At 40.9% G+C, this 19,564-nt stretch overlaps 1 protein-coding gene across 1 annotated transcript; it reads left to right on the top strand.

Moving 5' to 3' along the window:
- Positions 1-6,827: 6,827 nt before the first annotated feature.
- LOC135508834 (sperm-specific sodium:proton exchanger-like) lies at positions 6,828-14,528 on the top strand. The gene is made up of 12 exons (XM_064929044.1): positions 6,828-6,943; positions 7,068-7,263; positions 7,388-7,582; positions 8,254-8,403; positions 8,629-8,680; positions 10,460-10,608; positions 10,756-10,881; positions 10,998-11,096; positions 12,710-12,862; positions 13,300-13,437; positions 13,716-13,904; positions 14,499-14,528. The coding sequence occupies exons 1-12, from the start codon at positions 6,828-6,830 to the stop codon at positions 14,526-14,528; spliced, it is 1,593 nt and encodes a 530-aa protein (XP_064785116.1).
- The last annotated feature ends 5,036 nt before the right edge of the window (positions 14,529-19,564 follow it).

The following is a 19,564-nucleotide window of genomic DNA, read 5'->3' as shown; positions in this document are numbered from 1 at the left end:
AGGATGAGGTCGAATGTTCTGTTCTTTTCAAATATGTAAAATCAATGTGGTCGTTCGATAGGATATTACGTTAGAAATGGTTTTTGTTTCTTTAATCACAGCCTGTGCCTCTGCTTTTCTTCACTTAGTTGTAGCCTTGTTGATACACTTCTACAATTTGGTTAGGATGACCCATAAGAATATAATTAACTTTTTAGCCCACAGGGAAAGAACTATTGACTTTGGTGAATGTAATGGGTTTAGCATGAAGTTGACCGATGAATCATTAAGAGTCCAGAATGAATGGTGCCTAAACTGGAAACTGATGTTGGTTTCCTACCAGACAAGCTACTGGAAGCAGTACAGCGCTGGAATGCTGAACCGAGAGGCAGCCAGGACCCTGATCAATACAGCTGAGAACATGACAGACCACAAGGGAAAGTAAGTGCTGCTCTCGTTGACCTCACTCAAAAAGATATAGGACCACTTGGTTCAGTCCGGGTCTATGTGTTTATGATGAGCATCTTCCATTGTTTTTATAGTCATTGTGTAAGTGTGTGGCACCCTTTGGAAAAGGGGGCACCACTTGGAAGACTCTAACCTCAGTAATTGCACCTTATTATGTACTTAGATTAAGCACCCCTTAAATATTTGACATCTCTCTGGGTTATGATTCTATTATTGTCCTAGAGGTTTATTGGCCTATGGCAATGTTAATAGGCCAAGTAATATACAGTGCATTCGGTAAGTATTCAGACCCATTGACTTTTTCCACATTTTATTACGTTACAGCCTTATTCTAAAGTGGATTAAATAGTTTTTTCCCCCTCATCAATCTACACACAATACCCCATAATGACAACGCCAAAACAGGTTTTTAGAATTAAAACATAAATCAATAAAAACGTCCAAAATCTGTTCACATGAGATAAGCAGACCAAGTGGGATTTCTTTTGTATGGAGGTCTATGAGAGTGTCGAATAACATGAGGCTTATTTGATCGAATTGAAGTTTCGTAATGTTTATGCTGTTACAAATAACGTACTGCTATAAGTGGATGCACGTGACATTCCCGCAACTTTGAGAAATATGACTTAGTTGTGCCTGTTGTTCACACACGTATCTGCCTTTTCATTGGCTAGAATGGTCCCACCTGATCTCACCTCCTCTCGCCTGCCTTCCATCTTTGAGGACATGAATTTGCATTGTTAGAGTGGTCACCTGACTATTTTGTCAATATAATAGATCATCTTTGACTGCGATAAAGTTACCATTAAGATACATATTGGTAACATTAGTTTACTTAGCTAGCTAAGTAACTTTGAAAAGTAGCCAGCTAGTTCACTAACTTAGTAATGTTAGTTACTTCCAAACAGCTTTTTGATAAATTATCATAGCTAACAATTCACATTTAGATAACTAGACTAACGTTAGAAATTGCAAGTACAGATCACTATGGAGTCAGATGTTACGAGAATGTGTATTTTAGTTTATTAAACACCAAACTGTTTCGAGTGAGAATTAGGCAGGTCTGTTGCTGAAAAACATATAATAATTTATTCCATTTGTAAAGCGATTTTCATTATACATGATTCTCAAAGTGCAGAAAATAAAAGTATTGACATTACCGGTCAAAAGTTTTAGAACACCTACTCATTCACGGGTTTTTTGTTATTTTTACTATTTTCTACATTGTAGAATAATATTGAAGACATCAGAACTATGAAATAACACATATGGAATCATGTAGTAACCAAAAAAAGAGTTTAAAAAATACATATATTTATATTTGAGATTCTTCAAATAGCCACCCTTCATCTTGATGACAGCTTTGCACATTCTTGGCATTCTCTCAACCAGCTTCATCTGGAATGCTTTTCCACCAGTCTTGAAGGAGTTCCCACATATGCTGAGCACTTGTTGGCTGCTTTTCCTTCACTCTGCGGTCCGACCCATCCCAAACCATCTCAATTTGGTTGAGGTCGGGTATTTGATATTTGTGGAGGCCAGGTCTTCTGATGCAGCACTCCATCATTCTCCTTCTTGGTAAAATAGCCCTTACACAGCCTGGAGGTGTGTTGGGTCATTGTCCTGTTGAAAATCAAGTGATGCTCCCACTTAGCCCAAACCAGATGGGATGGCGTATCGCTGCAGATTGCTGTGGTAGCCATGCTGGTTAAGTGTGCCTTGAATTCTAAATAAATCACAGACAGTGTCACCAGCAAAGCACCCCCACACCATAACACCTCCACCTTTACGGTGGGAAATACACATGTAGAGATCATCCATTCACCCACACAGCGTCTCACAAATTTCCAATGTCCATTGCTCATGTTTCTTGGCCCAAGCAAGTCTCTTCTTATTATTTGTGTCCTTTAGTAGTGGTTTCTTTGCAGAAAAAGGCCTGATTCACACAGTCTCCTCTGAACAGTTAATGTTGAAATGTGTCTGTTACTTGAACTCTGTGAAGCATTTATTTGGTCTACAATTTCTGAAGCTGGTAACTCTAATGAACTTATCCTCTGCAGCAGAGGTAACTCTGGGTCATCCATTCCTGTGGCGGTCGTCATGAGAGTCAGTTTCATCATAGCGCTTGATGGTTTTTGCGACTGCACTTGAAGAAACTTTAAGTTCTTGAAATGTTCCGCATTGACTGACCTTCATGTCTTAAAGTAATGATGGACTGTCATTTCTCTTTGCTTATTTGAGCTGTTCTTGCCATAATATGGACTTGGTCTTTTACCAAATAGGGCTATCTTCTGTCACAACACAACTGATTGGCTCAAACGCATTAAGAAGGAAAGAAATTCCACAAATTAACTTTTAACAAGGCACACCTGTTAATTGAAATGCATTCCAGGTGACTACCTCATGAAGCTGGTCAAGCTGTCAAGTGTGGCTACTTTGAAGAATCTCAAATATAAAATATATATTCATTTGATTAACACTTTTTTGGTTACTACATAATTCCATATGTTATTTCAAAGTTTTGATGTCTTCACTATTATTCTACCATGTAGAAAATAGTAAAAAATAAAGAAAACCCTTCAATGAGTAAGTGTGTTCAAACGTGTGTGTGTGTGTAATATATATATATATACAAAGCAAATATATTTAACCATTAAGTTTGAGTATGCAGTGCATTCCGAAAGTATTCAGACACCTTGACTGTTCACATTTTGTTACGTTACAGCCTTACTCTAACATACCCCATAATGACAAAGCAAAAACAGGTTTTTAGAAATTGCTTAAAATGTATTAAAATGTAAAACCTTAAATATCACATTTCCCTAAACTTTCAGACCCTTTACTCAGTACTTTGTTGAAGCACCTTGGCAGCGATTACAGCCTTGAGTCTTCTTGGGTATGATGCTACAAGCTTGGCACAGCTGTTTTTGAGGAGTTTCTCCCATTCTTCTCTGCAGATCCTCTCAAGCTCTGTGAGGTTGGATGGGGAGCATCGCTGTACAGCTACTTTCAGGTCTCTCCAGAGATGTTAGATCGGGTTCAAGTCCGGGCTCTGGCTGGGCCACTCAAGGACATTCAGACTTGTCCCGAAGCCACTACTGCGTTGTCTTGGCTGTGTGCTTAAGGTCATTGTCCTGTTGGAAGATGAACCTTCGCCCCAGTCTGAGGTCTTGTTGCGCTCTGGAGCAGGTTTTCATCAAGGATCTCTCTGTACTTTGCTCTGTTCATCAGGGATGCAAACTAGTCACCTTTCAGCGAAATTCGCCGTTTTGAATCCAAAATAGGTGACCTACGTGAATCGTGTAGATTCGATGAGAAAAGTTTGAGGGGGGGGGGTCACTTGGAGCACTACTGACTGTAAACAAATGAGTGATGCGCGTTTGTAAGCAAACAAGTGATGCGTATTTGGAGCAATACTGGCTGTATCCAAGGCTCAGCCAATCGTTCACATAACAACAGAATGCAGCACGCGACTGAAGAGAGAGAAGACAACCAGTTTGCTAGTTACAGAATCAGTGCTCGCTCTGTAAAGACAGCAGTAGGGTGCAAAGGCAGTTTGCCAGTTACAGCAGTGGGTCCTTGAACGATAACGAAGAGGTAGGTGAGACGCCTGACCACTGAGACGGGGGTGAGAAGGTGATGAAGTGTACTTCATGAGCTGTAACCGAAAAACAACTGGCATTTGGAAAGTTTGAGGTGAAGGAGGAAGTGTGTATTGTTAGCGTTGAACTCATGTTTTCCCTCTACAGTATATGGTTAATTTACAGAGTGAGAGAATTACATAAAAAAGAGGCGTTGCTTGTTGGAGGAGCCGACCCTTTCAAAAAAAAAATTTCGCCTAAAATGACATACCCAAATCTAACTGCCTGTAGCTCAGGAGCTGAAGCAAGGATATGCATATTCTTGATACCATTTGGAAGGAAACACATTTTGAAGTTTGTGGAAATGTGAAATTAATGTAGGAGAATATAACACATTAGATCCGGTAAAAGATAATACAAAGAGAAAATCTGTTTTTTTAGTTTTTTTTTGCCATCTTTGAAATGCAAGAGAACAGCCATAATGTCTTATTCTAGCCCAGGCACAATTTAGATTTTGGCCACTAGATGGCAGCAGTGTATGTGCAATGTTTTAGACTGATCCAATGAACCATTGCATATCTGTTCAAAATGTTGTATCAAGACTGCCCAAATGTGCCTAATTGGTTTATTAGTTGTGCACTCTCCTCAACCAATAGCATGATATTCTTTCGCTGTAATAGTTACTGTAAATTGGACAGTGCAGTTAGATTAACAAGAATTTAAGCTTTCTGTCCATATCAGATATGTCTATGTCCTGGGATTTTTTGTTGTTTTGTTTTTTTTGTTACTTACAACCTCAGGCTAATGTGATTAGCATATGTTAAGCTCAACCATACCACAGGGGGGACTCCAATCCCATAGAGGTTAAACAAGTGGATTCAGGTATCAAGTGGAGCTGGGCCTGGCTTATGCTGGATGCCAATACAGGTGAAAGAAATGCCACACACTTTCCCTCTTTCAATACAGTGGATAAAAGGGGTATGCCGGGTGTACTCTGCCTGAAAGAGGGTGTACTCTGCCTGAAAGAGATCAATTATGCCAACAAAGGATATCATGCTCTGCTGGAACATTGTAGAACAGATGTCCACAGGCAGAAAGTGAACAATGTAATAACGTGCAATGTAGCCCAAAGATATTATTTTTATTGTGTGGAACTTGACAGTAACACTTGTGTGAGTGAGGGGTGGATTATTACATTTTTTACTCCGTGAGCGTTATTTTTGTAGCCTTACAAAGTGGCCACTATGATAGAGCAAAAATAGAATGCCTGTTTGTTTCATTCTATATCTATTTTTTTTTTTCCCCCAAGTGCAATATTTAGATGTGTGTGTGTGTGTGTGGTCACAAGCATTCTATAATAAAGGCTGTCATGGCTAACTGCAATATTAGTGTATTGCTTTTTTTCTCAAGACTTGAGTGTCATTTGCAGTAAAGTCTAGGCAACAAATAACATTGGATTGATTTCCTTACATTTTTTGCTGTGAGTTAGGTTCACATTAACCACTTTTTTAATTTACATACAGAGACTGATCATGTAGATCACATTATTTGTTGTTTAATCAGTTAAAACCTGCATTTCCCCCTAGCAGGGATTTTTTTTTGCATGTTTCAGTGAGGAGGGGAAAAAAAGGTCACTTTTTTGGGCCTTCACCAGTTTGCATCCCTGGTTCATCTTTCCCTTGATCCTGTCTCGTCTCCCAGTCCCTGCCGCTGAAAATCATCCTCACAGCATGATGCTGCCACCACCATGCTACACAGTAGGGATGGTGCCAGGTTTCCTTCAGACGTGATGCTTCACATTCAGGCCAAAGAGTTCAATCTTGGTTTCATCAGACCAGAGAATCTTGTTTCTCATAGTCTGAGAGTCCTTTAGGTGCCTTTTGGCAAACTCCAAGTGGGCTGTCGTGCCTTTTACTGAGGAGTGGCCTCCGTCTGGCCACTCTGCCATAAAGACCTGATTGGTGGAGTGCTGTGGAGTTGTCCTTCTGGAAGGTTCTCCCATCTCCACAGAGAAACTCTGAAGCTCAACTTCCTGACCAAGGCCCTTCTCCCCTGGGCGGCCAACTCTAGGAAGAGTCTTGGTCCTTCCAAACTTCTTCAATTTAAGAATGATGGAGGCCACTGTGTTCTTGGGAACTTTCAATGCTGCAGAAATGTTTTGGTACACTTTCCAAGATCTGTGCCTTGACACAATCCTGTCTCGGAGCTCTAGGGACAATTCCTTCGACCTCATGGCTTGGTCTTTGCTCTGACATGCACTGTCAACTGTGGAACCTTATATAGACCGGTGTGTGCCTTTCCAAATCATGTCCAAATCATGTCCAATCAATTGAATTTATCACAGGTGGACTCCAGTCAAGTTGTAGAAACATCTCAAGGATGATCAATGGAAATAGGATGAGCCTGAGCTCAATTTCGAGTCTCATAGCAAAGGGTCTGAATACTGATATAAATTAGGTATTTCTGTTTTTATTTTTAATCATTTTAGTTTAAATAAAAATAAAAAAACTATTTTTCATTTTGTCATCATGGGGTATTGTGTGTAGATTGATGAGGACCGTTTTTTATTTAATCCACTTAAGAATGAGGCTGTAACGTAACAAAATATGGAAAACGTCAAGGGGTCTGAATACTTTCCGAATGCACTGTAGCTATGATGTGTGGTTTATTTTTATAAAGTGGAAATACGAGTTCATATACAGGTATGTGATATACATTGAGGACTGTTTAAGTATAGGAGAAGATATGTTTGCAAAAATTGGGAGAGCAATGCATACGTTTCTGTCTTTGTTTAGGTTCATGAGTGTTCAGGATGTCAAGAAATACTGGGAGCTGAAAGGGTTTTTTGTGTCTCTTCGGAGGAGTCTAGAGGACTGGCTGTACAATGTCAAGCTTGATAAACTTAAACCATCAAGGTAAGAAAGCACAGCTGAGATTTACTGTAAATTCATTTAGACCACCAGGTTAGTCAGTGAAATAATGGTGTTGTATAACTGCTCTAATGACACATAATGTTCGCAACGATATGTTGTAATTCAGGAATGCGATGCTCAAGCGATGCTACCAGGTTGTCTTCAGCCTCCCCTTTGAGTATTTCATCTACGCATTGATTGTCCTCAACATCTTCCCCATCATCCTGGAGTTCATCCCAGCGATCAGTGAAAAACATAACCTAGAACTCAGTATTATCAACTACATTTTCTTCAGCGGCTATCTTGTGGAGGCTATACTGAAGGTAGGACATAGGCCAACACTAAAATACATGTAAACTAAAAATAATCTAATACACAATGCCCTCACATAATGTCAAACATTTGGGTTTTAAGACCCTCTGTGACACATTTCCTCTTGTTCTACAGGCTTTGGCCATGAGGAAGGCCTATATCTTCAATCACTGGAACCAGTTTGACCTCTTCATTATCGTCTTGGCTTGTGTTGACATATTCCTGGACCATTATTTAGAAACCACAGCATATGTTGTCAATATTCACATGATAAAAATTGTGAAGGTGTCTAAAATGATCCGCCTTACCAGGGCACTTCGTTTGGTGAAGGTATGCTATGCTTTGATGGGACCATAAAATCTATGATCAGTGATATACACTGAGTGTACATTTTTACATTAGTAACACCTTCCTAATATTAAGTTGCACCCCCTTTTGCCCTAAGAACAGCCTCAATTTGTCAGGGCAAAGAATTCCACAGGGATGCTGGCCCATGTTGACTCCAATGGTTCCCACAGTTGTGTCAAGTTGGCTGGATGTCCTTTGGGTGGTGGACCATTCTTGATACTCACAGTAAAGTGTTGAGCGTGAAAAACCTAGCAGCGTTGCAGTTCTTGACACAAACCAGTGCGCCTGGCACCTACTACCATACCCTGTTCAAAGGCACTTAAATATTGTCTTGACCATTCACCCTCTGAATGGCACACATACACAATCCATGCCTCAGTTGTCTCAAGGATTAAAAATCCTTATTTAACCTGTCTCCTCCCATTCATCTACACTGGTTGAAGTGGATTTAACAGGTGACATCAATAAGGGATCATAGCTTCCACCTGGTTTCACCTGGCCGGTTTATGTCATGGAAAGAGCAGGTGTTCCTAATATTTTGTACACTCAGTGTAGATTTGACATAGCTTTACAGCACATTTTCTAAGGTTATCCAGTTACATTTAGCAAGGCTGTGAATCTTAATAATCTATTGTTGAATGTACATGTTTCAGATCATCATTCCCAAGCTCATAGAAATCATAAACCGGCAGATCCATAAGCAGCTCAGCTTTGGGTATGACATCGGGAAAGGCTATGTCATCGGAGAGGAGCACATAAGCAAGATCATTGACCATATCTCTGATGACAAAAGCATATCTAAGGTGTTTTTAAATGACATTTACAATACAGTATACAACAACAAATGTTGATCTTTTCACAACATGATATCATGTTTAGTTCTCTCATAGTAAAGAAATCTTAGGTACTTGCCTTTTTTTTTGTGCTTTTTTTTTGCAACACAGAGATGTATCTAGCCAAATAATAATTACTACATAGCCCTATAATGTGTTGGGATCATGTACATCACACCACATCTTGTGTTGCAGAAATTGAAAGTAATACTGGAGAGAAACTGCCAGCAGGCTGTCAGGGAGATTGGTAAGAGAGTAGGGGAGACAGACAAGCAATGTTACTGTATCTTCAGTATATCAGTCATGCTGAATAAAGGCCATCACTTTAACCAGGGTCACTGTGAGATCACAAATATAGTATAGTTAGTTGGCTTTAACTCACCTACATCTTTCACAGCAGCAATCCTTCAGTCCTATTTACATGTCAAGTATCCTACATTAAACCTCCCCTAAATTGATATAGATGGAAAAATTATTCAATGAAACAATGACAGAATCCTTCAATGGACTGATGTTAATACTCTTGAGTGGCCGGTATAGTAAGTAAGGGATAACCAACGAGGGGCTGGCTATCAGTTCTATCGAAAATAATTCATTATTTTCCAGAGAACGCATAGAGCCCCCAGTTTATTATCCCTTTTATACCATGGCTATAATTTAACACATGTGCCGATATAAATGTGTTCATTTTCCTGTAGAAATGTGTTCAACATCCACGAGTAGCTAGCAAGTTTACTGGATACCTACAGTAGTTGCCGTGGTAACCAAACATACCTGCTAGTTTAGCTAACCATACCATCCATTAGTCCTAGCTTGCCATTATTAAAATCTAATTCAACAATGCCGATAATGTTTTCAATTTGACTTTTGTTTTCAAAAGCAGCTCAAACTTAGAACATGTAAGAATAAATTACAGCCATTGAATTCTACAGTACATTATAGGCAAATAATGCACGCTCTACAATGCCCATCAAGCCAATTCAGAAACAAGTATTCATCAATGCCATGGCAATTTTTTTTCCGAACTATTGCAAAGGCGAAAGTCTACAAAACTTAGTCCACTCTGTTCATAACAGATTCTAGTTTTGGGAACAGAAAACTATTGAGATCAAATGTTTCATCGATGAGAAAATGTGCAGAATGTCAGCCAAAATCCATCTCGTTCCATCTTCTCATACCCGTGGTATACGTTTGATATACCACGGCTGTCAGCCAATCAGCATTCAGGGCTCGAACTACCCAGTTTAGAATGTGTGATTTTCTAATTGTGTACCTTGGTTAATGGAGAAAAATGCACTGCTAGCCAATCATGCTTTAAAGACGTACAATAATTTAAACTTACGTATAGTTGAAGCTGTTCTGGTCATGCTTGTAGTGATTCTACGTACCTAAGTTCTGACCAACTTACTTGAGAGGGAGAAAAAGGGAGCAGGCTGGGGGATCAAGTCTGTGTACTTTTAGAGCAACTATCTTTTTAGATACAACCATCAAAGGAAATGGGACACATCAGGAAATACTAATGATTGGGCCTCTGGTATCGGGAAGCTAGCAGGGATTCGGAGAAAAGGTATGGGATGTAACTACCAGTCCATTGTACCCCATCAAAGACAGAAACAGGACATAGGTGACTCCTCAAAGTAGGGGACCTAAATGTGTTCTGGGAGAACACAAGGGCTCAGTAGGATACTGGTAATAATGCCTCATGGAGCCATTTTCTCAGATTCCCAGCATGCTCTCTTGCTGGACGAGATTGATGCTTCTTTCTGAAAACTATATAACACCTTTCATTAGCATTTAGAAAGAGCAGATCTGTGGTGACCTTAGGGAGTCTTCACAGACGCAAAGCAGGATTACACACTACAAGTATATGTAAAACAGCTTGATTTTCTATTTCTGAAATAGAATTATGTAGCCCTCAGTGCATCTCAGGTTCTTTTTGTTATTTGATGGCAAGCTTACGCACAGTGTGCTAAGTTCACAACTGACAGGAGTGTGACTGAGGACACTGTGTGGGATCTTTTCTCAGGCTTGCTGCAGAGAGACCATCCTGAGATTGCCATCTCGGTGAAGACCAGACAGGCCATACGAGCCGTGCTGAACAGTGAGAGAGACGCCATCCATACACTAGTGTCCGGGGGGCTCTTAGATGACATAGAAGCATCAAAGCTGGAGAAGGTGCTTTCAGTTTGCTCCTCCTGCCATTTACAATGCCTCCAATGAATTTCCTCAAATATATACATATATTGTTGCCTCTGACTATACAGAGTTAGGTTTATTATTGACAAATTAAATGAATGAATGTTACATTTTTCCCTTTGGCAGATGATTGAAATAAAAATGAAGAAATTGATCAAATTTCCACCAACAATCCCAGCAGCAACAGCAGAGGAGCTTTTGCAGAATTTGCCTTGGCTGAACAAAGACAGCACCCAGATTCAGTTCATCAAGGTAGAGCACACATCTCTCAGACCCTTGCCTTAGAATGACAATCGTTTTTATTTTCTGTATTATACCAATGTTTCTTTCATGCCATTTTTTTCCTTCTATTTATCGTGTTATTTCAGACAGTGGCCAAGCTTCTTTTCTTTGACTTTGGAGACACCATCATACAAGAAAATGATGACCCTCAAGGAATACACTTGATTGTCTCTGGCCTGGTTAAGGTATGTACTGATACGCACAAATAGTAAAAGGGATAACATACTACTGAGCTGAAGTTTTGTTAATCAGGGGTTACTGTTCTGAAAATGCATTCTCGTTTTTGTATCGAGCGGTTTTCATTTGCAATATGATCAGACACAAAAACCACAAACTTGAAACATCACTGCTAGATGTAATAGTTGGGAATGAATGTCTTTGGCATGACACATTCTTTTCAGAGCCAACAAAATAATGGCTGGCTGATATTCATCTGCCTACTACTCACCAGTAGTTTCTTTCCCAGTCTTCACCACAAACTAATTACCTCACTCCGTCACATTGTAGCTCTGTAGAACACAACATCAAGTATACAGTCAATGCTATTAATATTTGGAAATTACACTTAATCACTTGTCATTTTGGTCACCTTAAAATGGAACACAATGTAAGCTATTTCAACACATTACAGTGTGACAGTGCAATTATGGGTCATTTTGAAAGGCAGGGGATAATAGCGCTCTCTTTGTACAGACACCTTTACTTACCTTGTGATCTTACGCCGTTGTTCAAAATCAGCTCATTTTCTATACCAATTCTTGTTTCTTTGCCTCTGAATATAAAATTGGACTTTTTAAAATTATTTTTTTTAAGTCATTGTCCCATTCATGTTGTTAATGCAGTATAAGGCATTGGTTTCAGGACCTGATATTAAACAATATTCAGAAACATTGATTAACATGTTTCCTACATTTTCTTTATATCGAATTTCTCATTCGGTAGATACAGTAAGCCAAAGTACCTTCAGGGACACTTTGTTTGTTGAAGCTTTATTAAGGATAGTAGAAAACAAACTAGAAAGGGAAGTCTCAAATAGAAATATTGAGTGCAACAACAATCTCTATCAGTATTTTATTCGAAATTATTTTTGTAATTAGCAAGGTCGTAAAATGTTAAAAGCACAAACATCCCTTTGTTACTTAGGGCTCTATTCAATCTATAACACTGAAGCTCTACAGATTCCGCGATAGAAATTTAAAGGGAATTTTCCAATTGAAACGACATATGCAGCGGTTACCGTGAATGCAGTCTCTGCTAAGCGGGAACAATGCCTTTTACATTTCAATCACGCTGTAAAGCTGAACTTCAGCAATTACTGTATTAAGAAATTGTCTTTTGCTACATTTTTTTGTTTGTTTGATCTCCTCATCCTAGAATGGTTTGAACTTACCAACGTCACAGGTCATTTTCACATTGTATGAAGACGGAGTGTGTAATAAGCTCTATGACTCTGTGAGTCATGGAGCAGCACGATGGGCATAAAAGCAAATGCTTTGTTACCTATGAGGTAGACCAGCTGTCACACTTACAAACTGCAGTATCCTCTTCTCAGAGCTCCCATCCTTATTCCCCGGGTCACATTGATGACGCTGGTTGATGCATCTTCTTCAAGAGGCGTAATTAAATGTACACATCCCCAGCTTATGTTTTTCATTATACTTTACATGGAAGGGTTTCCGGTTGTTGAAATGGAAGCTGTACCTAATCATCAAACAAGCACAAAATCACCTGATTGACGCTCTGTGGTCATAACCTTATACTGTATGGATGTGAATCTCTGAACCGTACTGTATCGCAGATGACTGGAGGAAGCCCAAACCTTGGAGGCAAGAGGCCCAAGGAGAAGACCAGGCTGACAGACTACAGGAGCTGCGGGGCCATCATGGGAGAACTCAACTGTCTCACCCAGCAGTCTATGGAGATGACGGTCACCTGTGAGACAGCCACTCAGGTCTCTCTACAGTTCATTTACTAAACTTTGTTCGCGTGAAATTGCCTTTTTTTTTATGTCAGTGAAGACAAGTGTTTGAGAACCTTTTTCAGTCTCAAAGGTCGGATCAGTACAAATGTAAAGGAGAATAGTAGTATGGACAAAGTGGGCAATATTATCAAGGCTCTTTCCAGAATGGCCCTGTATCTGATGCAGTTGTTTTGGAGAAAGCCCAAGTAACTGAATATCCACTCCTCTGTCTGATAATAGCTATGTCAGATAAGGGTGTGATCTTTCACGACATAGATAATTGTGTGCAAAAACGTCACTGTGAGGTTGATAAACCAGCCATAAGGCCACTTCTCCAACTGTTCCACGTAACCATGGAGACAATTGTTACCTGCCATTTTTCCCCCTGTCTATATTTTTCCTGATTGTTTTCCATGGTTTCTCCCCAGACCTGCTTCATTGCTATTGAATCCCTGTTTGAGGCGTTTGATGTTTTCCCTGAGTTCCCGTCTCTGGAGTATATGATCTGGCGCTCCCTGGCAGTGAAAATCAGCACCAGCACCTTCATGGAGCACATTAGCTATCAGGTACTACCAACTTAGCGCTCTATGGTGCAATATGTAGTAAAGATCCAAACTGCTTACGCCCAGGTTTCATTGAAATAAATGGGAGTCTCACACTCTGCAAGTTACACATCCACTGTAGCATTCCTATAAAGTTAAACAACAAAGAAAATGGCCCGTAAATCGCAGCACAGATTGAGAGAGTGAGTTGCGTTACTTAGCATTCTGTATAACCAGCGGACAACAGACAGTATTGTTCGACAGTTCCAAAATCATTTGAACAAAATCCTTTTCCCTCACAGGGCTGGAGTTACCACAGGATTTGTTCTCATCTGGCCCGGGCCTATCTGGTAGACGTGGAGGTGAACAGGAAGTTTGACGTGTACGACGGCACCATGGAGGACGTGGTGGTGATCTATGGGAGTTGTGATGACCTCGCGTCCCAATGCTCCTACAACGCCCCAGCTCTCATCAGCAGGACTACTCACCAGGTTACTATACAACTCAGATGTCACCTTCTCATACTGTGGCTACACTAGTCAACTTGACATTCACTGACTAGGAAATAGTGCCACCTGCTGGAGATATTATCAGTGCACAAGTGTCATGTTAAAAATGGCCGACATCCTCAGATAAGTTGCGCTATTGTATGTCTTTCTATTGTTTTTACCTCTTCATTCAGATGCAGAAAGTGTTAACTTATTTTGTTTTAACTCAACTCGGTATAGGTACTGGGCACAGCAAACACCACCAAACTGTTGATCGTGCCAAGTGAGCATTCTGAAATGAAGCAGACCGTCTCAGAGCTTCCAAGACAGGACAGTGTTCCCTGTCTGAGACATGCAGCTCATAGGAGAGGTGAATGAGGGCTTACAGTCAGCCTCAGGGTGATTACGTGAGGTGTCTCTGCTCTCTTTTGAACCTAGAATGATGCAAGATGGGCAGAATGCTAAACTAACATTATGACCAAGCCCTTCAGTAGTATTATTTCAAATGGGCTTTAGATAATTGATATTTTAAGTCCAACGACTTCACAAGTATTGCAAGCGAATTGACATCGGACTCTCCTCTTTCTCTCCCGGCAGCATCTAGAGATGATCGATCAGGGCTGCTGAGAACTGTAAGCGTAAGTTAATATAATGAACTGTATCTTGTTTATTTTACTTTTATTTAACTAGGCAAGTCAGTTAAGAACAAATTCTTATTTTCAATGACGGCCTAGGAACAGCAGGTTAACTGCCTGTTCAGGGCCAGAACGACAGATTTGTACCTTGTCAGCTCGGGGATTTGAACTTGCAACCTTCCGGTTACTAGTCCAACACTAAGCACTAGGCTACCCTGCTGCCCCTTATCATGTTTAACACATTAATGAAGTGAAATAGTGGCCCCAGAGAGGAACATCCGTCTTTCTTTGTGAAGGTGACGTCTAAGGAGGGTTCTCCAAAGAGAAGTTGTTCATCACTTGACAAGGCCACGTGATAATAGGGTATGACTGTGCAACTACTGGCCATACAGGCCCAGACACAACCTGCCAGGCAACCTGAATCTGTAAAACTTATATAAGCAAATTTGTTTTCAAATGTATCATACTGATTTAATATTAAACATATTTATTTCATATAGCGTTTGTGTGTTACTGTTTTAAGCTTAAACCTACTTGTCATCCAAGCTGTCATCCAGGCTCAACTATTGTGCAGTGGCTATACTCAAATCAAATCAAATTTATTTATATAGCCCTTCGTACATCAGCTGATATCTCAAAGTGCTGTACAGAAACCCAGCCTAAAACCCCAAACAGCAAGCAATGCAGGTGTAGAAGCACGGTGGCTAGGAAAAACTCCCTAGAAAAGCCAAAACCTAGGAAGAAACCTAGAGAGGAACCAGGCTATGTGGGGTGGCCAGTCCTCTTCTGGCTGTGCCGGGTAGAGATTATAACAGAACATGGCCATATACTATATGCTATACTACTATACTATACTAACTGCCGTTTGACTAATCCAACATCTACTCTGGGAAAATAACACTGTACTAGCAAAGCACATGAGCATTTGAACACCTAGATTAATTGAACAGAAAAGGCCCCCAGGTTTGTTTGAATTGAATCCCTAAAGACCGTTGTCAAACTCTTGAATCAATGTCATGTTAGGAGTAATTATTTTGAGATTAATACAATACGTGAAATCTAATATCTGAGAAAATAGGGTAGAATAGTGCTTATATAAACAGTTTATCCCTTTTCCATTGCTGGCACAGATACCATCTACACTACAAAAGTATGTGGACACCTGCTCATCAAACATCTCATTCCAAATTCATGGTCATTAATAGGGAGTTGGCCCCCCCTTTGCAGCTACAACAGCCTCCACTCTTCTGGGAAGGCTTTCCACTAGATGTCGGAACATTGCTGCGGGGACTTGCCACGAGAGCATTAGTGAGGTTGTGCACTGATGTTGGGCGATTAGGCTTGGCTCGCAGTTGGCGTTCCAATTCTTCCCAAAGGTGTTCAATGGGGTTGAGGTTAGGGCTCTGTGCAGTCCAGTCAAGTTCTTCTATGACGATCTCAACAAACCATTCCTGTATGGACCTCGCTTTGTGAACTGGGGCATTTTTTTATGCTGAAACAGGAAAGGGACTTCCCCAAGCTGTTGCCACGAAGATAGAAGCAATCGTCTAGAATGTCATCCATTGTATGCTGTAGCATTAAGATTTCCCTTCACTGGAAACTAAGGGGCCTAGCCTGAACCATGAAAAACAGCCCCAGACCATTATTCCTCCTCCGCCCAACTTTACAGTCGGCACTATGCATTCGGGCAGGTAAGTGTTCTCCTGGAATCCACCAAAACCAGATTCGTCTGTCGAACTGCCAGATGGTAAAGCGTGATTCATCACTCCAAGGAATGCGTTTCCACTGCTCCAGAGTCCAATGGCGGGGAGCTTTACACCACTCGAGCCAATGCTTGGCATTGCGTATCTTAGGCTTGTGTGCAGCTGCTTGCCTGTGGAAACCCATTTAATGAAGCTCCAAACAAACAGTTCTTGTGCTGACGTTGCTTCTAGAGGCAGCATGAACTCAGTAGTGAGTGTTGCAATTGAGGACAGATGATTTCTGTGCTTCAGCACTCAGTGGTCCTGTTCTATGAGCTTGTGTGGCCAACCACTTCATGGGTGAGACGCTTTCGCCCCTAGACATTTCCATTTCACATTAACAGCACTTACAGTTGACTGGGGCAGCTTGAGCAGGGTAGAAATTCGACGAACTGACTTGTTGGGAAGGTGGCATCCTATGATGGCCCCACGTTGAAAGTCACTGAGCTCTTCAGTAAGGCCATTCTACTGCCAATGTTTGTGTATGGAGATTACATGGCTGTGTCCATTTTATACAACTGTCAGCCTCAGGTATGGTTGAAATAGCCGAATCCACTAATTTGAAGGGTTGTCCACGTGTGTGTGTGTGTATATATATACAGTACCAATCAATTTTGGACACACCTACTTATTCCAGGGTTTTTCTTTAGTTTTACTATATTGTAGAATAATACTGAAGACGATCAATATTATGAAATAACACATGGAATCATGTAGTAACTAAAATTGTTAAACAAATCAAAACAAATGTTATATTTGAGATTCTTCAAAGTAGCCACCCTTTGCCTTGATGACAGCTTTGCACTCTTGGCATTCTCTAAACCAGCTTCATGAGGAAGTCATACGGAATGCATTTCAATTAACAGGTGTGCATTGTTAAAAGTTAATTTCCTTAATACATTTGAGACAATCAGTTGTGTTGTGACAAGGTAGGGGTGGTATACAGAAGATAGTCCTATTTGGTAAAATACCCATATTATGGCAAGAACAGCTCAAAAAAGCAAAGAGAAATGAAAGTCAGTCCATCATTAAGGCAATAATGAACATTTCAAGAACTTTGAATGTTTCTTCAAGTGGTCGCAAAAACCATCAAGTGCTATGATGAAATTGGCTCTCATGAGGACCGCCACAGGAAAGGAAGACCCAAAGTTACCTCTGCTGCAGAGGATACATTCATTAGAGTTACCAGCCTCAGAAATTGCAGCCCAAATAAATGCTTCACGGAGTTCAAGAAAGAGACGCATGTCAACATCAACTGTTCAGAAGAGACTGCGTGAATATGGCCTTCGTGTTAGAATTGTTGCAAGAAGCCACTATTAAAAGGACACCAATACGAAGAAGAGACTTGCTTGGGCCAAGAAACACGAGCAATGGACATCAGACCGGTGGAAGTCCTTAGGTCTGATGAGTCAAAATTTGAGATTTTTGGTTCCAACCGCCGTGTCTTTGTGAGACGCAGAGTAGGTGAACAGATGATCTCTGCATGTGTGGTTCCCACCGTGAAGCATGGAGGAGGTGGTGTGATGGTGACAACGTCTGTGATTTATTTAGAATTCAAGGCACACTTAACCAGCATGGCTACTACAGAATTCTGCAGCGATACACAATCCCAGCTGGTTTGCGCTTGTGAAAGGGCAATTTGACCAAGGAGCGTGATGGAGGGCTGCATCAGATGACCTGGCCTCCACAATCACCCGACCTCAACCCAATTGAGATGGTTTGGGATGAGTTGGCCCACAGAGTGAAGCTAAAGTAGCCAACATGTGCTCAGCATATGTGGGAACTCCTTCAAGACTGTTGGAAAAGTATTCCAGGTGAAGTTGGTTGAGAGAATGCCAAGTGTGCAAAGGGTTTCAACTTTGAAGAATTAAAAATCAATTTTGATTTGTTTAACACTGACACAATACCTCATGACAAAGCGAAAACTGCCTTTTCAAAATATTTGCAAATATAAAACTGAAATACCTTATTTATATATTCAGACCCTTTGCTATGAGACTCAAAATTGAGCACATATGCATCCTGTTTCCATCGATGATCCTTGTGATGTTTCTACAACTTGGAGTTCACCTGTGGTAAATTCAATTGATTGAAAATGATTTGGAAAGGCACACACTTGTAGATAGAAGATCCCATAGTTGACAGTGCATGTCAGAACAAAAGCCATGAGGTCGAAGGAATTGTCTGTAGAGCTCCAAGACAGGATTGTGTCGAGGCACAGAGCAGAATAAGGATGCCAAAATTTTTTTGCAGCATTGAAGGTCCCCAAGAAAACAGTGGCCTCCATCATTCTTAAATGGAAGAAGTTTGGAACCACCAAGACTCTTCCTAGAGCTGGCCGCCCAGCCAAACTGAGTAATTGGGGGAGAAGGGCCTTGGTCAGGGAGGTGACTAAGAACCAGATGGTCACTCTGACAGAGCTCTGGAGTTCCTCTGTGGAGATGGGAGGACCTTCCAGAAGAACAACTATCTCTGCAGCACCACCAATCAGGTCCTTATGGTAGAGTAGTCAAACGGAAGCCACTCCTCAGTAAAAGGCACATGACAGCCTGCTTGGAATTTGCCAAAAGGCACCTAAAGACTCTCAGACCATGAGAAAACAAGATTATCTGGTCTGGTGAAACCAAGATTGAACAATTTGGCCTGAATGCCAAGCGTCATGTCTGAAGGAAACCTGGCACCATCCCTGCGGTGAAGCATGGTGGTGGTAGCATCATACTGTGGGGATGTTTTTCAGCAGCAGGGACTGGGAGACCAGTCAGGATCTAGGGAAATATTAACAGAGCAAAGTACAGTCGTGGCCAAAAGTTGAGAATGACACTAATTTTCAATGTCTGCTGCCTCAGTTTGTATGATGGCAATTTGCATATACTCCAGAATGTTATGAAGAGTGATCAGATGAATTGCAATTAATTCATGCAAATGAACTGGATCCCACCCAAAAACATTTCCACTGCATTTCAGCCCTGCCACAAAAGAACCAGCTGACATGTCAGTGATTCTCTTGTTGACGAGGACAAGGCTGGAGATCACTCTGTCATGCTGATTGAGTTTGAATAACAGACTGGAAGCTTCAAGGAGGGTGGTGCTTGGAATCATTGTTTCTCTGTCAACCACGGTTACCTGCAAGGAAACACGTGCCGTCATCATCGCTTTGCACAAAATGGGCTTTACAGGCAAGGATATTGCTACCAGTAAGATTGATTTTGGTGCAAACATTTATCGGATCATCAAGAACTTCAAGGAGAGCTGTTCAATTGTTGTGAAGGCTTCAGGGCGCCCAAGA

The sequence above is a fragment of the Oncorhynchus masou genome, chromosome 22 (assembly GCF_036934945.1).
Source record: "Oncorhynchus masou masou isolate Uvic2021 chromosome 22, UVic_Omas_1.1, whole genome shotgun sequence".
Taxonomy (NCBI): Eukaryota; Metazoa; Chordata; class Actinopteri; order Salmoniformes; family Salmonidae; genus Oncorhynchus; species Oncorhynchus masou.
Note: the sequence above shows the minus strand (reverse complement) of the source record. Positions and strands in the feature narration are given on the sequence as shown.

Excerpts from the sequence above, each read along its gene's own strand:
- LOC135508834 (XM_064929044.1), top strand. The coding sequence starts at position 6,828 with ATGAGTGTTCAGGATGTCAAGAAATACTGGGAGCTGAAAGGGTTTTTT. Across the intron at positions 6,944-7,067 it reads GATAAACTTAAACCATCAAG|GAATGCGATGCTCAAGCGAT; the intron begins GTAAGAAAGCAC and ends GTTGTAATTCAG. Across the intron at positions 8,681-10,459 it reads GCAGGCTGTCAGGGAGATTG|GCTTGCTGCAGAGAGACCAT; the intron begins GTAAGAGAGTAG and ends ATCTTTTCTCAG.